At 42.3% G+C, this 19005-nt stretch overlaps 3 protein-coding genes across 6 annotated transcripts in view; 2 read left to right on the top strand and 1 right to left on the bottom strand.

Moving 5' to 3' along the window:
* si:dkey-16j16.4 overlaps window positions 1-2094 on the top strand; it is a 32529-nt gene extending 30435 nt beyond the window's left edge. Inside the window, exon 5 of the mRNA XM_040041522.1 lies at window positions 941-2094. Within this exon, the coding sequence (XP_039897456.1) occupies window positions 941-1066 (126 nt within the window). The 3' untranslated portion in view covers window positions 1067-2094. The remainder of the gene's footprint in view (window positions 1-940) is intronic.
* A 2039-nt stretch (window positions 2095-4133) lies between these two features.
* Window positions 4134-13722, bottom strand: LOC120739659 (solute carrier family 4 member 1 adaptor protein). 2 transcript variants are annotated; one of them, XM_040041515.1, is made up of 14 exons: window positions 12926-13722; window positions 11224-11425; window positions 10965-11093; window positions 10544-10604; window positions 10293-10432; window positions 10051-10211; window positions 8616-8685; window positions 8353-8542; window positions 8173-8263; window positions 6784-7042; window positions 6362-6460; window positions 5813-5892; window positions 5650-5719; window positions 4134-5126 (listed from the first exon to the last, which is right to left on the bottom strand). In XM_040041515.1, the coding sequence occupies exons 1-14, from the start codon at window positions 13694-13696 to the stop codon at window positions 5077-5079; spliced, it is 2373 nt and encodes a 790-aa protein (XP_039897449.1). In that variant the 5' UTR covers window positions 13697-13722; the 3' UTR covers window positions 4134-5076. The 2 variants fall into 2 exon arrangements, with proteins under 2 accessions (XP_039897449.1, XP_039897450.1); XM_040041516.1 differs by having other exon boundaries at window positions 8173-8260.
* supt7l (SPT7 like, STAGA complex subunit gamma) lies at window positions 13056-18045 on the top strand. Of its 3 annotated transcripts, none has more exons than XM_040041519.1 (5): window positions 13056-13170; window positions 15321-15791; window positions 16022-16346; window positions 16563-16800; window positions 17488-18045. In XM_040041519.1, exons 2-5 carry the CDS (start codon window positions 15355-15357, stop codon window positions 17790-17792), a joined length of 1305 nt encoding a protein of 434 aa, XP_039897453.1. In that variant the 5' UTR covers window positions 13056-13170; window positions 15321-15354; the 3' UTR covers window positions 17793-18045. The 3 variants fall into 3 exon arrangements, with proteins under 3 accessions (XP_039897453.1, XP_039897451.1, XP_039897454.1); XM_040041517.1 differs by lacking the exon at window positions 13056-13170 and adding an exon at window positions 13855-13997; XM_040041520.1 differs by lacking the exon at window positions 13056-13170 and adding an exon at window positions 14012-14166.
* Window positions 18046-19005: the final 960 nt, after the last annotated feature.

Genomic DNA, 19005 nt, shown 5'->3' with positions numbered 1-19005 from the left:
GCCAAAAAGGCCACTGTTGACACTCAAGTCATGTGATTAACTGATGCAAGTTCTAGTTTTGCTCACAGATTTTGTTTTCAACAAACATGAAATCAAGAAAATTCTGATTTTTATTTATTATTTGAATTTGTTTGTGTTGTGAACTTCTCATTATCTCATCCCATTGTGATACATCCATAATTCACAGGGATCACTACTCCTCCTTCAGCATTGGTCATTGAGTTTTTGGTGCTTTTTTGCCCTTGCCAGATAGTACAGTGAAGATGAACAGAAAAGAGAAGATGCACAGCGGGGCGCCTCGGGTCAAAATCAAACTCGGGTCACTGTGGCGTGTGGTCGCCTCCTAAACCCATGAGCTAAACTAGCAACCTATTGGGTCTTCACCCAAACTGTGCTCAACCTCAGCATCACATTTGTCATTTTATGTGCAATGACCTGTGAACTGTGATGGATCGTGAGCCACTGGTGCATTTGCTCTTTAGTTAATCTCAAACCAATATGACTCTAAGAGGGCTTAAAGCCAACAAGATTAAAAGTAGTGAAATGTTTCTGTAGATGAACCTGTGTAAGGTTCACTAACGGTTGCCTTTGTCTACGGATCAACAAGGGTCTCTTACCCAACCTCCTTTTGCGTAACATGAGAATGACTGCTGTCTTGAGGTATTCACATCCCCTGCTGCTTGGGCCTCTTCTTGCTCGTATTTGGAGCAACACATACTGTACCCCACAGTGGAGGCAGTGAAGTGGCAGGGGCTGGCGTTTGCCCTTGGATGGCTTTTTTGGTCAGAAACACCAGCTCAGTTTGGGTCTAACTCTACCTGATGGCCTTGTATATTTAAAGTTTAACAAAACTACATGTTAAAAATTCTTAAGGTCAGCAGGTAATCGTTACCAAAGGCTGCAGTCACCCAAACACATGCTCTCTCTATCTGTCTTTCAGAATCTGACGGGCAGTCGTCCCCCGCCCAGGTACACCTACGACCCCTCCATCTTCGCCTTCCGCTCCCTGAGCACAGTCCCCCCCTGCAGCCCTCTGAGTCCGTCCGAGGATCCTCCCTGCTCATAAGGAAACATCCTCCCACCAGATAATCCTCCCCACTCCTCTCTTCATTCCCAGACGGCTGCTTTTTTTTGTGGTGTCTGCCCTTCTTAGACCAACGAGCGGCTGGTATGAAAGCGTTTGTTTGAAGGTCGAATTCTTGCACACTCAGGTAATCCCACCCTGTCACTTTGAGCGTCGCTCTCTGCCTGAAATCAACAGCGGGCCCAGCACAACCCATCTGAGGATGCTTCAGGTTTTAGAAATCCTGTGATTGGAGGAAGAACGCTCCGGAAACGGACACGGCCCACCTGAACTTAAGTTTTCAGCACAATATTCAAGGGAAATAATGCATGTAAGACAATCAAATGCTTCCAGGGTTTCTTCCTTTGATGTGATAGCTTCATAAAAACAGCGAGGTGAGTCCACTGACATCAGTGGTCACATTTGTCTGTTTGAAATTAAGTTTAAAAAAAAAAAGCTTCTCTGGATGTATTATTGAATATGCAGGTCATGTAAGGCTGAGCTATAACAAACATGTATGGCTGTAGTTGAATAGTCGACCTTTGACCTTTTGATGATGTACATTTCTTAATGAATTTGTCACTTGTAGTCCAGGTCAAAGTTCAGTACTTGTATCCTCTTTCCTTGCATGAATTTCACTGCTTTGCAGAAAGAGGTATGTGGATGAGAATAGTTTGCTGCACATTCGGCAAGTGTACACGGTGCTGTGTTCTGCATAGCCTACTTGTAGTGTGCCATTTCTTTTCTCCAATATTGTACCTCATTACTGTCTAGGTAGAAGAGGACCACTGGTGTAATTAAGATGTCCCAGTGTTTCTGCAGATCTCTTAATGCCTTGAAATGACATTCCTGTTGTGTTGAATGAAACTTGGGGTCGATCTCGGCCCCGAGAACTGAGCTGATGAACTTATTAAATGCGAAATGTCACCACTGTAACTAGGATTTTGCTGAAGTGAATGTAACATTGTGACATGTTTTCGTCCCTTGTTGCACAAAAATTAGTCAATAAATGCCCTGTGGCCTCTTGTTTAGGAGGTGATTTTTTTTTTAAAAATTTTTTATGTGATATTATGAGTATTTAAGGTTGGATCGAAAATTCAAGCTCACCTTCATGGGATTCTCTGGACTGTTTATCCTTGTGTGAAGGATCCTTGCTGGTGATGAGGTCTGGGTCTCTGGCAGCTACAGGGCACTTTTCATTTGAAGGTCCACTGTCTCCATGCCTGAAGTCAGCACATCAGGTGAGAAGTATGACCAGGAGCGTGCTCAGTTAATACTCTGAAGCAGCAGCCCCCTTCATAGTTTAACAATGTCATGTTATTGTTTGTATTTGGGGACCATCGAGAGAGTTGATGGTGTCGTAAATCCTTAAGTGGACAACTGATGCTGATTGTGGTGCTTTATAGCCTAAAATTTGTGTTTTATATATTGAGATTAAATTTTAGATTCAAAATGGCCTTGGTTTATGACTAAAATATCTTGTTTTCTTTATTTCCCTTAAAGTTATTTTCTGCAATAATTGATTATGAAACTTTTGCTGAACAAAACATGGATCCAAACTTTTAGTTGTAACCAAAAGCTTCTTCTGGCTGTTTTTTTTTTTTGTTCCTGAGGCACTGCCACAGCAGATGGATCTGGATTTCTGATTTGTGACGCAAAGTTTTAGCCCCCAAAAAAGAAAAATCCCTGCAGCACTCTGCAAAGGTAGATCTGTAGAGAGTGGCGACTCCTCCCATTAATCACGTTGTACAGAAATTGGCTGCAGTTTAGCCTGAGGCACAACAGGGGGCGCTTGCAAAGCATTTTTTTTTTTTTTTTAATGGATAGGCATGCACACAGCTAAACGGCTTAAATAAATATTTACATTTACGTCAATTTAACTAAACCCACATACAGCCTTTAATTTTCCTTACAGTGAAGCCAATAAACAATTAGTTAGCTAATGTTGATGCCATTTGTCAGCTGTAGTTTAACAAAACAAAGTCTTCCTTTAGTGGTAGTAAATTCAACCACCACAGCAGCTGCTTCTTATACACAAACGGAAGTTTGTTTTGAAGGTCATCACTACAAGGCTGCTGCTACAAATTCTCAGCTGCTCCAGGTCAAATGCATGAAATTAAAATGTGCCTAATACTTAAATGAAGCCAACAGGCGGACGCTCACTGGCTACACTTTCTAGTTCTGTCAATAAAAAGTTCTAAATGGAACCTATGACAAAACAACAAAGCTCACAAGTGAATTGCATACCAGCTCTCCTCTGTGCAACACCTGGAAAATGGGAGGGAAAAAAAAACACCAGTAAAATATTTTCTGCTGATGGAAGACTCTTGGTTTAGGTGAAATGTAAAGAGGTAGAGACAAATCCCCACCTTGCCCACAATTACACCCAGGACAAGTTGCTCAGCCACATTATTATTATTATTTTCAGTTTGATTTCTGCAAAAGTTAAAAATTTATTTAAATATTTATCTTCTACCACTTTATGTTCACTGCCTCCTGGCCAGCTGTCAACCCCAAACTACAGTTTACCTCTAAGGAAGGAAGTGCTAACTGGTTCTGAAGGCTGATCTGACAGGTGCTCTCTGGCAGCAAAAACAAAATCCAGGAAGTTGTTGCTTATATAAAACCACCACCACCGAACAAAACATAAGGCACTGTATTCAGCAGAAATCCTTGTTGATGATTCTAGGGCTTTTCTCAAAAATGATGGTTTTAGATCTCTAGAGTTTGACAGGACAAAAGAAAATCCAAGAATTTATTAATCTAATCTGCTACTTTTTCCTGTGCTCAAGCTTATGTTTCATCATGCTGACTGTGCCTGAGAAGGGTCTCCCTGTGTTTCAGGAATCCATCGGCTGATTAGTAGGTCACTGCAAAGACCTACAGCCAAGACCAGAAGCCTCTTTGTACTCAATCGCGGCCAGAGAAACGCTCTTTGTGTGTGTGAGAGGGAGCTTGAAAGGGAGAAAAAGAAAGTCTGACGTCAAAACCGGCTTCGGTGAGAAGTGGAGCCCCAGAGAGGGAAAGTTTCAGATCATCCTAAAGCAACAAACAAACAGTAGCTCTGAGGTTATGTACAGACAATTTTATTATACATTTATGTAACAAAATACAGTTTATTAACTTGTGTTTGGAGCAAAGACAACAGGAAAGAGGGTGGAAAGTCTGGCAGGAAACCAAGAGAACAGCAATGAGTGGGATTTTGCAAAGCGAGGAATCCTGCTCCGGGCAAACGCACACCAACCGCTAACTCGCTCATAAAGGCAATCTTGTTTACAAAAAAAAAAAACTTTGAGAAGGTTGGGCTCTGTGTGTGTGTGTGTCTGAATGGATACAGACACACACACTCCACTTAGCTTGAGTCATTATCAGCTTGCGTTTCATCCAGTAAGCCATCCAAGTGTCCAGATGGTCAGAAAAGCTGCTCCAATGCTCTCCCTCTTTCTCCCTCCCTGCTACACACACTCCTTTGGAGGAGGAAAAAAAAGGTTATGCCAGCAAGCGACTGAAGCCAAACAGGGGAGGGATACAGATTGGATGTCAGGTGGATTTAACTGCAAGAGGAGCAGCCAAAGACTAGAAAGCTGAATTTGGATCAGTTGCTGCTCTTGCTCTGTCTCCTCATATTTTCTGCTCAGATGTTATAGAATTCAATTGAAATTTCCCACCTTTCCTTTAAATTTTTTTCTTTAAAAAGTAAAAAATTCAAGTGCTACCCAACTCCATTATTATGAGTGGGGAAGAGTGCCAGCACACTGGCTGCCCAGAGTCCGCTCTGCTTGTTTAATGTGAACCCAAATGGTGTGCTGTTTCGAATAATCTCCTAGAGAGAGAAGTAAAAACGTGCAGCATTACTGTCTCAGCCCGTCCCGCTCTGTTACAGGCTTCTGTGTTGTTAAACAGTGGTTGGGCTGGGCTGGAGGGGGTTAATGGTCATGGCTAAGGAGACTGGAGGCTTTGTACTGCAGGTATTATCTCGCGTAGAAACAGAAGAGCTCTGTTACGTTTCCCCCTCAGTAGCCATACTTGTCATTTAGGTGTGTGCGTCCATCTCCAGTCTGATCTACAAGTGAAGAAAAGACACGAGTAAACACAAAAGGTGCTGCATCCTCCTCACGCATAGAAACTAAAAAGCAAATTCTTGTCAAACTGGGCACCAGGAGTATCACATGCGTTTGCATACCTCATCATTAACCTAATCGGAGCAGTGCAGTTAAATCTGACCTAAAATAAAAGCTCAATCTGGAAGTTTATGCAATTCAAGCTTATCTTATCCCTTAATTGTGACTTTGATCTGCATTCCTCAGCAAACAATGAAAATGTTGCAGCTATTTCAGCTGTGCAAATGTACCATGAAAGCCTGTTTGATTCCTTTGGTCAGGAAAATATTTGGGCCTTTCTTCATTCCAGCAGAGGAAATATGCAACCCCGCCGGTGTCAGCGAGTCAAAAGAACTGCTGTAATTCTATCTCTTAAAACAACAGCAGGGTTAACCTAACCGCTACTGTTCCTGCTGCTTAACAAGATTGAGTGTGATGCAGGGAAGTGATCAGCTGATCGTCAGTCACACAGCTCGGGAGGTTTACCTGCAGGAGGCACCCACACAGAATAATCGGGGTCGTCTTGTGGATACTGTGCTGACAGCTGCACAGGAGGCTGTGGAGACACATGACGAGGAAATTCGCTTTATGCATTCATGTGGCAATAAACTGTACAGGTATACATTTACTGCTGTGAGTATGGGCCTACCCTGCCGGGGCCCATCACTCTCTTCTTTTTCTTGGGGCTGGGGTCTGTCGCTGGCTCGCCGGCACCTTTGGATTTGGACTCTGGGGACATGCAGGTAATGTAAATTAGTGGTGGAGCACCAAGTACTTGATGCATGCTCATCATCTAGGTAAGTAAATCCCAAAAGGTTGATTCTGTTCATCTGGACGTAGCGTTTTCAGTTGGAGAATCGTTTCGTCACTCATCCAAGTGACTTCTTCAGTCTCAGCTGACTGCAGGTTTCCCCAATCTTATAAACAGTACATTAGATCAATGACTGAAAGTGGGCTAGTTTCAGTCATTCTGCAAATGTACTGTTCACTGCATTCCTCCACCTCGACTCTTGCAAAGGTCACTCAGATGTCAAAGTCTTAGCAATAAAGTTCAAATTCAGAAAAAGGACATTTATGTTTTATAAAGGTTGTGGTAATCTTTTTTTGTTTTTTACTGAATGCCAGTGGGGAAAGAAGATTTAACACTACATCTAAGAGAGAGTGCAGAGAAATATTTTACAGCAATAAAACACGACACCTGGACTCAAAAGGGCCGCCGGCTTGTTGCTGCTATGCTCGGGAACCTGCTCCGCTGCTTCAGACTCCCCGCTCCTCCTCTGCTGTTTGTGGCTTTGATCTGACGTGAAGGCATGAAAACAGAAATAAAGTGTGTAATAATGAGGACACGCACGATTCAGCACATCCTGTTAAGACTTTAAATACGAGCCACAGGCACAGATATTACTTGACTTTGTACCTAAAGTGCAAAAAATAGAACATGAAAGAAGGAGATCTAAGCATTTCACTGCGACATATTTAATCTGTTTATATGTACGAGGAGGCGTTACAGTATGACAGCAGCATGCATTGCAGATTTACTGCCATCCAGTGGCTTAAAGAAAAATTTCAATTAAATGCATGAACATAAAAAAGGTATTCTGCATGTTTTTGTGCTTTTACCTTTCAGGTGTTCTGAGACTTTGAGTTGATCTCTTTTATTCTCAGAGGGAGACGATTCTTTAGATGTCGATGCGCCAGACTCAGCAATACCTTTACCAGGTAGTTCATCATTATCCTCACTTTTGTCTGCCACTGCCTCCCCTTCTTCTTGTGCTTTTTCTTCTTCTTCCTCCTCCTCTTCTTCTTCTTCCCCATCAGGTGGAAGTTCTTTCATGTTGAAGAGCTCAGCAGGCAGGTTAGGCCGCTTAGGAGGCAACTTCTGCAAGAGAAAAAAGACAATGCAGTTAGTGCTGGGTGCTATGACCTAAAATTAGCATCACAGTATTTTATTAAGTACAAAAAATTTAAATAAAACAAACCACACAAACAAACAACTGAGCTCTGTTAGTAGGAAGATGAAGGCCACAACTTAAGGGAGGGTGACATACAATACAAGGAAAAGCAATTATCATAATAAAGCAGGAAATGGAAACAAGGAAAACAGGCAGAGGTGCCTCCTTCTCTCCTTCATCCTCCATCCTACTGCCTGTGGCCTGGATGTCGCTCTCACAATGCCATGCTGAAGGATGTATCAGTTCCTAATGATGCACTGGAGTTTGTCATTTTCAATTGTGTAACAGTGTTTTTATCTTCAGATATAAAAGAGGTGTAACTAACAGCTGTACTGTAAAAGCCAAGGTGAAAGGAGGACTCTTAAAGCCACTGGTCCTTTTTATTCATGTTGTATCAGTTATTTAAGATACTAAAGGACAGAAAGTCTGACAGTCTCTTCCTCACCGCCTGTGCTTGGCTCTCATTCTCGTGGAGAGAATGTACAATTTGGGAAATAAGGAGAAGGGCAGTGACCAAAAAAAACCAATAACAAGAACCAAATAAGTGAAATCCCTTACAAGAACCCTGCACTATTACAGTTACCTTTGCCTCCCATGGTTTGCTGTTGCTGCATGGGCAGAGTAACTTGAGCCTGGCCCACAGTAAAAGTCCAGTACAGGCACAACAATGAGCTCCTTGCTTGGTGCTCTTTTCTTTATCCTTCATCTATTTTTACTACAGCGCAAGGCCTTTCCCAAGTCTACTACGCCATCTGGCTAGCTATCAAGCTTTTTAGTAATTGTGCAGTTATTATGTTAGACATTTTTATTAACCCAGACTTCATATGTAGTCACCCTAAAAGGCTCAATTTATGCAGGAAACCCTTGACTTATATTAACTTGTTTCTATCTGATCAGAACCTTGAGTACAAAGGATGCACAGTTAATGCAGGTCTTACATATAATACATTTAAAAGTCACAGCTGGTAGGGGAGTATTTGAAGAATTCATATCATGCATGTTACAACTTAAAAGCACCAACTTCAGTGGAAATGCAAGCACGTCAAAAAGCACATACCCCAATAGTACCAGTTTTCAGTTTGAATTTGCTCCCTCCCTTCATGGCTCCAAACATCGGCAGGGTCTTTTTCGACTTCTGCTCTGAGCTGCTATCAAATCAAGACAGATCAAAATATCAACTTCAATCTGACACGTTCATAAGATAACTTTTAGGTTAAAAACTGCTGCTTTGTCTGACCCGGGCAGCAAGGAGGGCATCTGCGCTGGCCTCGTGAGTTCAACCAGTTTGCGGAGCCTCTGAGCATCTTTCCGCAAGTCGGCCATGTGCACGTGAAGCTTCCTGCGCTCCACCGCGTCCATCGCTACCTCGCTTTTCACTGCGGTCATGAAGGCCTCCAGCGAGTCCTCAGTCGATGACGTCAAAGACTCTGATAGGAGTGAAAAGTTACAGACTGGACCTTTTAAAGTCTATAGAAGTGTGAACAGGTGATCACAGCTCACCTCCTTTTCCAGCACTGAGCTTTTTCTGAGTCTCTGCCAACTCCTTCTCCACCTCTTCCAGTTTGGCCACCTACAGAAAAATAATCAACAGTTACGGACACGTACAGAAAATCGCTTCTTTCTTTAGATGTGTTTTAATGGCTGATGATGCTTTAAATGCTCTTGATTTGTCTGTCAGGTATAAAATCTCCTTCTCGGTTTGCGGACAGACAAGTCCTGGACACACTACATGAGTAAACTTCATTAAAAGGGACATTTAGATAAAGCTCTTCTAGTCTCACTGACAACATAAGCCACATTTCACCTGTTCACCTATAGTCATGTAGCATATTTTCAACACATGTGATCTATTTACCTAATAATCACTTAAGCTGACTTACACGTGTTGGACTGTGGGAGGATGCTAGCGTAGGCAGACCAGGACATCTGAGCCCAGAATTCCTCTTGTTGTGATTGAACAATAACCTAACAATTGCGCTATAAAGATGGTGGAAATCTAGACCAGTATAAATTGTCCACAGTAACACAGGAAGAACACCTGAGTAAACTAAAGATAGTGAGAACCTGGAATTTTTTTTAAATGAGCCAGTAACCATGGGCAACCTTTTTCCTTTCACAAAATACTGTTAATATTTTTCTCATGTCTCATCACAGAAAAGCAGAATTGTCATGGTGCCGGACACGACAGAAGCACTGCATGAGCTGGCACGGTCATGAGCCACATCATGATGATGGAGGACATGACCACATGTCTACAATGTCCGTCTATCTGATGGCCAAGTATCATTTTTGAGTATATTGTGCACAAAGCAGACTCTGGAAGCTCTTAGGACTTCAATGAATAATTGAAGCTTAGAAATTTGTGATAATGTACAAAATGACAGTGACAGGTAATTTACAAGTTATTTAGCAGCAGCTTCTCTAAAAAAGTGGAGATTGTAGTGGGGCCTGGTAACGGATGTCCTTTACCAGGTGACCTAGCTATCCCAGACCAACCGAAGACAAAAGTGTAAAGTGTTTTAACAATGTCAAGTGCTGGATGTTGATATTAAACATGACTAAATACAGAGTTTTCTCTACTCATTTTCCTACTCTTGGCTAACAGAATATCCCATTTAGGCATTCTTAGGCATGCACCTCAGGCTCCACCCACCTGCTGCTTTTCTGTCTGTGAAAGGAAGCCAGTCATAAGAAAGATGGTTAAAGAGAGCCAAGGAGCTAAGAAAGTTTGTTTTAGACAGGATGAACTGAGGGGCGGCACCATGGCCCAGCATATAAATATGGAGCTGGAAATTTACAGAATAGGTCCCCTTACAGACAGTGAAGCCCTTAAAACTTTCAGAAAACAGTCGGAAAGACAGTACCCAGTTGATGCTCTCACTGTTGTCTGTTGTTTTTACGCTCCTGTCATTTATAAAACTATGCAGATGTTTACCAGTGAGTCATAGGTCTCGGGCCGCTCCTCGAGCTTTCCCGCTTTCTTCATTCGTTCCTGCCTTTTCCTCTCCACTGTGCCGGTTCTATCCAGGAAGGTGTCATCATCGCTGTCATAGTAGTCATCGTCTTCCCAGTTCTTCTTCTTGCGCTTACGGGACACTGAAAATCAGATGCAGAAACTCTTATTGAATTTTCCAACACAACTTCCAGTCCTCTCAACACGGGACTGAGCACACAAACCTGCTTCCTGGCGCAGCAGCCCTCTGGCTTCCAGCATTCGACACGCCTCCAGACAGCACTGGATTGCAGCTTCTTTCTTCTTTCCTGTGTGGGTCACCTCTGCAACCAGCTGACGACCCATAGCGTCGTCCACCGGCAGCCTGTTTTTATTAAAAAAATAAATAAATAAAAAATTAACAGTCAGCACATACAGGTCGATAAACACTTCACAGCCTGCCTGGGAAAAAAACAAAATAATTTATTCCCCTTACTTTATTCTACAAAGCCAGGTGCCGTGGTTCTTGTCCTCATACTCAAACTCCAGCTCCTCCCCTACAGAAGACAAGCAAAGAAGTTCAGTGAAAAAAAAAAGCAGAATCTGCTTTCTGTGAGTTCTAGTTAACTGCTAGTTAGTATATTCTTTAACCTCTACAACAGAGAGTATTTAACCATTCTTTAATCTCATGAGACAGTAAAGTTTCTTTTGGATTTTCAGCTGTTGGTCATAAAAAACAAAGAATTTGGACCCTTCATTTTGATGTATGGTTTTTAACTATCTTAGGCCAACTTGACCAAAATAACCCTCGACCTTTTGGAGTAACTGATTTTTTTTTTTTCCAGCAAATACGTACAGACCTTAATTTCCTTGATTTTAATTTCAGTCTTTTAATGCCCTGCAATACTTCTTCTCACCTTCTCTGTCATAAAAGCCCTGCAAAGCCTTCTTGGGGTCCTTCAGGTAGGCTGCTTCCTGGTCTTCGTGGAATTCTGTTGAAAAGGGGTTTTCCTCGTTCTCATCTTCCTCTGGAGCTGCTTCTTCGGCTGCAGGGAGGATTTGTGCAGAGGTAATGTGAAAGGTAAGAGAAAGACCCAAAACACTGAAATCATGTACCAAACCAAATGACATGTAACACACTCCAGCTTCATCCAGCAACAGCAGTGACACACTCACTCATTCCCCACGAACAGCCAGAGTCTTCATTTGACACTTTGCCATCGCCCTTGTTTTCATCCTCCTCTTCTTCTTCTTCTTTTTCCTCATCAGAACCATCTCCCATCATCCTCCTCTCCAGCTCTTCCTTCTGTTTGCGAGCTTTTTCCCTCAACTCTGTCACTGTCAGTTCAGACTCGTCTTCCTCATCAAACTCTGGACCCTGCAAAAAGAAAACGAAGCTCAACACTCAAATGTTACTCTTTTTAAAATATATCCCTTCACACCGTTTTAGACACTGAAAATCTTACATGCATAAAACATTTTTCTGGTACATGAAGCAGAAATCAGTTCCAGTACTGGATGTTTGTAATTTTGATTGATAGATGATTCTTTTTCTTTGCATAACACACAAGCTTCTCTCTCCCAGCTCTTCTAGAAACACAGCATGGGATTTCAAGCCAGTTAAAAGAAATGTTCTCTCTAGTCTGTCCTGAATCTCCTCCCAAATGGACATGCCCAGAAACACCTCAGCAAGCACACATATAGGAGCAGGTTTACACGTCTTTTGGCTCTTTTTGATGTTGAGCAGCACCAGTCTATTCTCTCATCCCACCTCTCGCCAGTGTAGAAAGACCCCAAGATAACTGAACTCATCATACCCAGCACAAGCTGGATTTCACTGCTCGGTAAAGCCAGCAGACATCATTCACAAAAGGAAAGTTGTGATTCTCAGGCCACCAGCCACCCTCCACCTTCTGGCTGTATTTAAAAATTATGTCCATAAGAGTTATGGAAAGAATCATTGATAAAGTGCAGCCCTGGGACTCTCATGAGTCTAACTTAGTGCAGTCAATGCTAACCAGGTGTACATGCAGTAGTACAGGGACTGAATAACTCATAATAAAGGGTCATACTCCGAAAACATTGACCAAAGGACTGCCCTGAGGTATGAAGTTGAATGCCTTCTCCAAATTCATGCATCCAAAACATCCCTGATGTAAAAGGCTGGCTAAAAACTGCACTCAAAATCTGGGAGTGCTTTATATGATGGATAATATATTTTTAATGATTAATGGGTTAACAGCTTAATATATAAAAAAACCAACTCAATTCTTTCTTGTATCATGTCAGATACACGCTGATATAACCTTTTAAAAGTAAACAATGATGCGGCAAAAGATGCTTGCGGTAACTGATGTGTGTGGTACCTGTAGTGTAACATATGGTGGTATGACAAGTGGTGTTTTCACACCACTTACTAAGTATTGTTATATATTGTGACAAATAGCAGTCACATCATTCTGCCTTTTTAAAGTAACTATCATACTGCTGGTACATATGAAGAATATTGCCTCTATATTAAAACAGACCTGTTGTCTTTTTTGTATTTTTCGTCATATATATCCTGTGTAGATAATTTGTGTAAGCTGAAAGCTCTAAACATGGCATTACAGTTCTCCCCAACACTTTAATCTGTATGATGCCATAGCTATACTTAGGCACACAGAAGCCGCACCCATCTGCTGCTCAAATGCCATAGCCAATCATAATACAATTTCCTTTGTTTATTCTACAGAAAAACAATTTTGTGTAGCTGCAAGGAATCCATAAGAGAACTTGATCATCCCAACCAGGCAAGATTAGCACTGTGTCAAACAGCTAAAATCAAGACATTTTAGAGACCCTCCCTGTCATCGTTGATCACCACAACAGACATTACCTGCAGGATAAAAAGCCTCGTGCTTCCTCCAAACTTCAACACGTGCCCCACGCGGACTCTGATGTAAGTTTTCGGTGGGATCTTGTTCTTGTTCACCACAGTGCCGTGCGTGCTGCTCAAGTCGTAGATGTAGAAGCCCTTCTCTTCTCCCATGCAGCCCGCGTCCTCCCCGGCCTCTCCACGGTATTGAATCACTGCGTGGTACCTGGAGATTGAGGGGTGCTCCAGGGAGAGATCGCACACAGGTAAACGTCCAACCACAAAGTAGCTCTTGTCCACTAATGGCACCTGATCCACTATGGTGCCATTTTTTAGGATTTCAAGAGCGTACGGGGTATCCGAAGCAGTGCCACCCCAGGGAGGCTCTGTGTAAGGGAGAGGGGGTAATTTGCCAACTTGGGGGGCTTTAGTCGTGAGCGCTCGAGGTTTAGCCTCTGGTTTGGTTTTGTCCTTTTCGGACTTTTTGTCCTTGTCGGACTTTTTGTCCTTTTCTTGGCCTTTTTCAGAGGTTTTGCCTTCACCGTCAGCTTTATTTTCTGTGATGGGTTTGGACGGAGCAGTGACGTTGGTGCGTTTTGCGGTGAAGCTAGGCGCCGCAAAAAGAGCCGGTTTCTTGAAAGGCTCCTCCGCTTCTGGTTGTTTAGTTTTACCCGAGTCTTTCACTCCGGCTTCCTCTCCATTTTCTGGTGCCAAACGCTCATTAGAGTCCATTACAGAGTTCATTTCGTCGCCTGTGTCCATCACGTCTGCTGCTGGCGGGGAGGCGGCCATGTTTATTTGGTGCAGCTCTGAAACTTGACCGGGTACTTTAACCTTTAAAAATTTACAACTACATCTGATAAATTATGTAAATCGAAGGAAAGCCGTCGGATATTATAAATTCTTAAACAGTCCCACGTTACATGAATATATTTTTTAATTTGTGAAATTCAAAACGAACGTTTTGTTGTGGAACTAAACATTCAACATAGCTATTTACCCGAGTTATTTTCCTCCAAGGACGAAAACCCTTAGTTTCCTGTTCAGCTTTCTTCGACATTCAATCAACAGCAGACGTTTCCTCCATCCCAGGGTAACAGCAATGTGTTTTTTTTAAATCTCATTTACATTAATAAACATGCCCGTGATGCATTAAAAATATGTAGTTCGGCGTTGAGTTAAAATAAACGAGGGCATCAGTAACTCAAACCGCAAAGGTCCTGGAACCCAGCTTTATACTCCAGCCAGACAACAGACATTTTGTGCGTTTTTCTGTCATTCGAAAAACATCAGTTTTTGTTAATCATAGACTTCAGACTTCAGACTTTAAAGGAACCAATGCAGTTTGATCTTCTTTTCGGCATATAAAAGCATAGCGAATAGACATGTATCCTGCCGCTCTTTCATCAGTTATTAAGTTTGGAGAGGCTGCTAGCCACGCTGTCTTCGTTTATCATAAATGTTGCCCTTAAAGTATGTCAAATGTACGAAAAGTGATCATGAGATAACAATGTAGTTGTAACAGATCTTTTAAATGTTGTGTTAGCGTTTTCAGCTTTTCACAAAACCAGTATGTCACAACTTCAACTTTGTTAAAAATTGTTCGCCTGTGATCAACATTTGGCGTAATTTGCTCTAAAATTAACCGGAGTCGTATACATTTAACGAATTGGTTTTATTGAGAGACCTTTTGTCAAGAGGCATTTAAGTACAACCCGAAAGCTGGACATTATTGAGGGTGATTGGCCTTGCAGAATATTTAAAGTAATTGCAATACTGGTGGTGCAGAGTGGATCAGGATAATAACGTAAATTGAATTGTTCAAGTGTTTTTCTTGTAAATAACTAACTTTATTTTTCCTTATTTACATTTTACAGTCGGGTTTAAATTACACCTATGCTTGTAACATTGCAAGAAATAGCAGGAAGCTTCACAGACTTCTGTTAGGGTGAGAAATAAAACAGTTTTGGTCCCTCTCTAAAGAGGCTTTGAAATCCCAGCAAACTAAATCACAAGAGTTTTAACAGAAATACGTGACAATCTTTTGCAAGGGAGGGTCCTGCAAAAGATTTTGTACAGTAGGGTTTAATCTACGCGAGCCTAAAATACTTATAGGTTTACTGTTAATTATGTTAAGAGAGGCTCATTGCCTTAACTAAATACCTGACAAAAGGGTAGCTTTGATTCAGCAAAGCTCAGTGTGTTCCTTTGGCAGCTGCACACTTTGTTCAGTGAAATAATCACATTTTAATGCATGGTTTAAAGCCAAACCAGACAGTAATGCAGGAAAACAAAGAATAAAATTGCTTGAATTTTAAACAAAATCAGTTTCATACTAAACAAATTAATATGAACAATAGTTGCCTTGATGTTTTCAAAACTTAATTACATTTTCTATACCCCCTTTCTGTTTTAGTCTCAACTGCAGTCTATATTGTCCTTGTGTCGTCATGATGCGTTACTGGGGTGAGATCCCGGGGCCTGCGGGGGCTCCTCCCAGTCGCAGTTCCTTTGACTTGCTCCAGCGTGAGTTTCGCTCCGTGGAGATGCAGGACCCTCCCTTGCACCAGCCCTCTGCACAGCGGCCACGGCCCACCACAATGCTTGATATCCCCTCTGAGCCGTGCAGCCTCACCATCCACACAGTGCAGCTGTGCCAGCACGTTCGCCGTCTCCGAGGTCTTCTGGCAGCAGCCCAAGCCCAATCTCAGGGTCAGAGCTCAACATCCTCCGAGGGTGGCAGCAAGCTGGACGAGGCTGATACCAACCTGCCGTTACGCCCTCCCACCCCACCTGTTATGCCAGATGACCTGCTACCTGTGGATAGCAAAGCCCCCCGACAGCCCTTTCAGCTCCGTCACAGCGACCCTGAAAGTGACTTTTATAAGTAAGTTTCAGATTGCAGTCCTCTTTTCTAAATCAATACCTCTATATCTGTAAAAATGAATTTCATGGGAAATCAATGACCACCTCCCATCATGATCAGCTGATGGGAGAAGGAAGTAATAGATTTAGACACTGAAGGACTCTAAATCCCAAATTTCTGTGTATTCCACATTTCTCATATAAATCTTAGTCAACAATGATTCTTTATCTCCTTCCTTCTTCTGTTTTTAGAGGTAAAGGCGAACAGGTCACAGAACTGAGTTGGCCCTCCTGTAGGCAGCTACTGTATCAGTCTGTAGCGACCGTCCTGGCCCATGCTGGCTTCGAATCTGCTCAGGAAAGCGTCCTGGAGACGCTCACGGACCTGGTCCACGAGCATTACCTGCGTCTAACCCGCCTGCTGCGGGTGGCAGTGGACAGGGAGGCTCGACTTGGAGCCAGTCCCTTCCCAGATGTGGTGGAGCAGGTGTTCCATGAGGTGGGAATTGGCAGCGTCCTGGCCTTGCAGCGATTCTGGCAAGTGAGGATCAAGGACTATCACAGCTACATGCTGCAGGTAAGGCTGGAAAGAAAATAGAAATTAAAAATAAATACATGAGACAACATCAATTTGTCATCCTCCAAAGTCTTATACTAATCTGTTTCATATCTCTGGCTGTTTAACTGTATGTTTTTTCTACATTGAATTAGAGCTGAATGACTTCATAGAAAACCCTTAACAGTTACATCATCCAGACTCCTACTTTACCGCAGAAATATCTTATTCCTACAGCTCAGTAAGGATCTATCAGAGGAATACGAGCGACTGGTAAATCCAGAGAAAGCTCTTGAGGACTCCAAGTCCCCGAAGATCAAGGTGGAGGCCATGAGTGACATTCCCTTCCCTGTTAGTGAGGAGCCTGAGGCTGACTTGGCCTCCGGGGACCAGGCTTTGCCAATGGGGGTCCTTGGTGCCAATGCTGAGAGGCTGGCTTCAGGGCTGGATGGAGACCATTCTCCTCATACCTCAGGTAAGATCATCCTAATCAAATGTTTTCTACCACTTGGACTGATAAGTAGTCATTTCCAAGTTCAGTAGTTTAGTGTTTGAAATGCTTTGTGTCCACAACAGGTCATTACTGATCCCAGTGGTTGCATTACCCTCTTTCAATTACAACTGCAGAGTTGTCTGTAAGCTTTAACTCAGTTCTAAGATTTGACAATATTTGAGGGAGAACCCTAATGAGTCCCTATAAGAAGCACTCGGAGATAGTGGGGAGGAAGAACTCCCTTTTAACATTAGCAACTTTATAGTAGTTTGTAGCAATGTTATTTGTTTGGTAATGGGAATTCTTAAATTAATCTTAATTAATGGGGATTCTTAATTAATCTTAATTGTCACTTCAAGCACAAAGAGAAGTTAATATATATTATAGAACTGCGACAGCATAGAATTAACCACATTCATATACTTTAACGAATGATTGTTCTGTTTAGTCGTAATTTTCATTTACTAAGGTTTTCAAAGCATTGACTGTAGTTTTAAAAGTTATACATAACTGGTTTCTCTCATGCTCCTTCAGCTTTCTCTTGAAGACAAGGTTTCTCACTACAGCAGGTTTATTTAAATAAATGTGACTAAATCCATTTGCCCATTTAGTGGTTAAAAAAAAATTCCAATTCGCTCCTAATTTGTCTTTGTTTCATGCATTTCCAAGGTGGAGGTGTGGCAAACAACTCCCCTCTGTGGCCTCAGGTAAAAGTGGAGCCACAGGACGGCGAGGAAGGCCAAGCTTCGGCTCACCATCATCATCACCACCACCATCACCACCACCACGGGGTCCTGGGCGGAGATGTGTTTGAGGACGGTGGGCCCATGTCCACCATGAGTGAGTCAGGAGGAGTAATGGGGCCCTCGCCCGGAGGGGTGGGATCTGATGGAAGCTATGCTTCCCATTCGCCCGACTCCATGATGGTTGACGATTTTGACCAGAGACCCAAGAAACGGACAAAGAAGATGTGAGGCTGTTTTGGCAGAGAAATTGACTCTGAGCCAAAGTGCTGAAACACACCAGTGTTAATCTGACGAGAGTGCTGAACTCATGGTGGAAGGCGGGGCTTTTGTAGTTCTTTGTTTTTACTAAATATATTAATGGAGTTAATCACCAAAAGAATAAACATCTTCTGGGGAACCAGCTGCACTAATTCTGGTCATGGAGTGTTTTTCATAAACAAATCTATAAGGAGTTAGTCAACAGTTAGCTTAATGAAAGAGGCAAAACTATGAAGCTCTAATACAAATTGTTTAGTTGAACAACTTCATAATTCAGCTGCAGGGTTTGTTTTCCCGAGCCATTAAGACTCTTGCTCCCTACACACCAATTGTTACCATTTGAAATTCATTATAATTAAAAGATGCTCTAAAAAGAGAAAATCCTTGTTCTCGTGAGCATGTCTCTGCATGCGATTATGATGTGTTCTCAACTTTCCCTGCTTCGGTTCACTTTACGCGTGGCCCGACAGAGTGGAACGATCTGCACACACCTCACACAGCTGTCAACCTGAAGCCGCTCTGCAGAATTAGCATCTGTTTCGGTAATGAGGCCAACCTGTGAATGCAACACCAGAGGCAATTATGGGTTGGTTGTGTGCATCGCGAAGGGCAACATCAATCCAGTCTTAATGGCAAATTAATTAGGCCAGGCATAATTTTGCATGTTCAATGAGCAGGCCTTTTTGAATACACGTGGTTTGCTTTTGTGTGGTCCTCTTTGGTTTTTACAATTAGCCAGGTAATTGTCTGTGCCTCAGGTAGGTCCTGATGGGGGTCATAACTATTGATATTCAATTAGCTGCATCTATTGATTGATGATTGATTTGTTTTCTGCAGTTGAATGTGTCTGACTGCACAAAACAGTCTTCCAACTTATGAGGGAGCTATAAGAATTGTTGTCATTAGGACATGTCACCATGTTTCACTAACGTTATATGGATTAGCTTCTGCTCTGATGTTGTGCTGTTAAGCTTCACAGATCACATCAGGTTACCAGCGAATAAAATACAATGAATCCATTCAAATAGTAGAATTTCCCCAGATACGAGGGCAATCCCAAAATCAAGGTCTCCTATTGTTTTCGAAATACAACGTTTATTTTCCATAATATTTTCATCATTTTAAAGCTTGAAGACTTTTGTCTACATAATCGCTATTTCGGTCGATACATTTTTGTAGACGC

This window comes from Simochromis diagramma, unplaced genomic scaffold (assembly GCF_900408965.1).
Source record: "Simochromis diagramma unplaced genomic scaffold, fSimDia1.1 OVJJ01000304.1, whole genome shotgun sequence".
NCBI lineage: Eukaryota > Metazoa > Chordata > Actinopteri > Cichliformes > Cichlidae > Simochromis > Simochromis diagramma.
The sequence above is the reverse complement of the archived record's forward strand: the minus strand, read 5'-3'. Positions and strand labels throughout refer to the sequence as shown.

Coding starts and splice junctions, on each gene's coding strand:
- LOC120739659 (XM_040041515.1), bottom strand. CDS start 13,696: ATGGCCGCCTCCCCGCCAGCAGCAGACGTGATGGACACAGGCGACGAA. Junction 7,043..8,172: donor TGAAAACTGGTACTATTGGG/GTATGTGCTTTT, acceptor TTTCTCTTGCAG/AAGTTGCCTCCTAAGCGGCC. Junction 6,461..6,783: donor AGTCTCAGAACACCTGAAAG/GTAAAAGCACAA, acceptor CCTTCACGTCAG/ATCAAAGCCACAAACAGCAG.
- supt7l (XM_040041519.1), top strand. CDS start 15,355: ATGATGCGTTACTGGGGTGAGATCCCGGGGCCTGCGGGGGCTCCTCCC. Junction 15,792..16,021: donor CCTGAAAGTGACTTTTATAA/GTAAGTTTCAGA, acceptor TTCTGTTTTTAG/AGGTAAAGGCGAACAGGTCA. Junction 16,801..17,487: donor CCATTCTCCTCATACCTCAG/GTAAGATCATCC, acceptor TGCATTTCCAAG/GTGGAGGTGTGGCAAACAAC.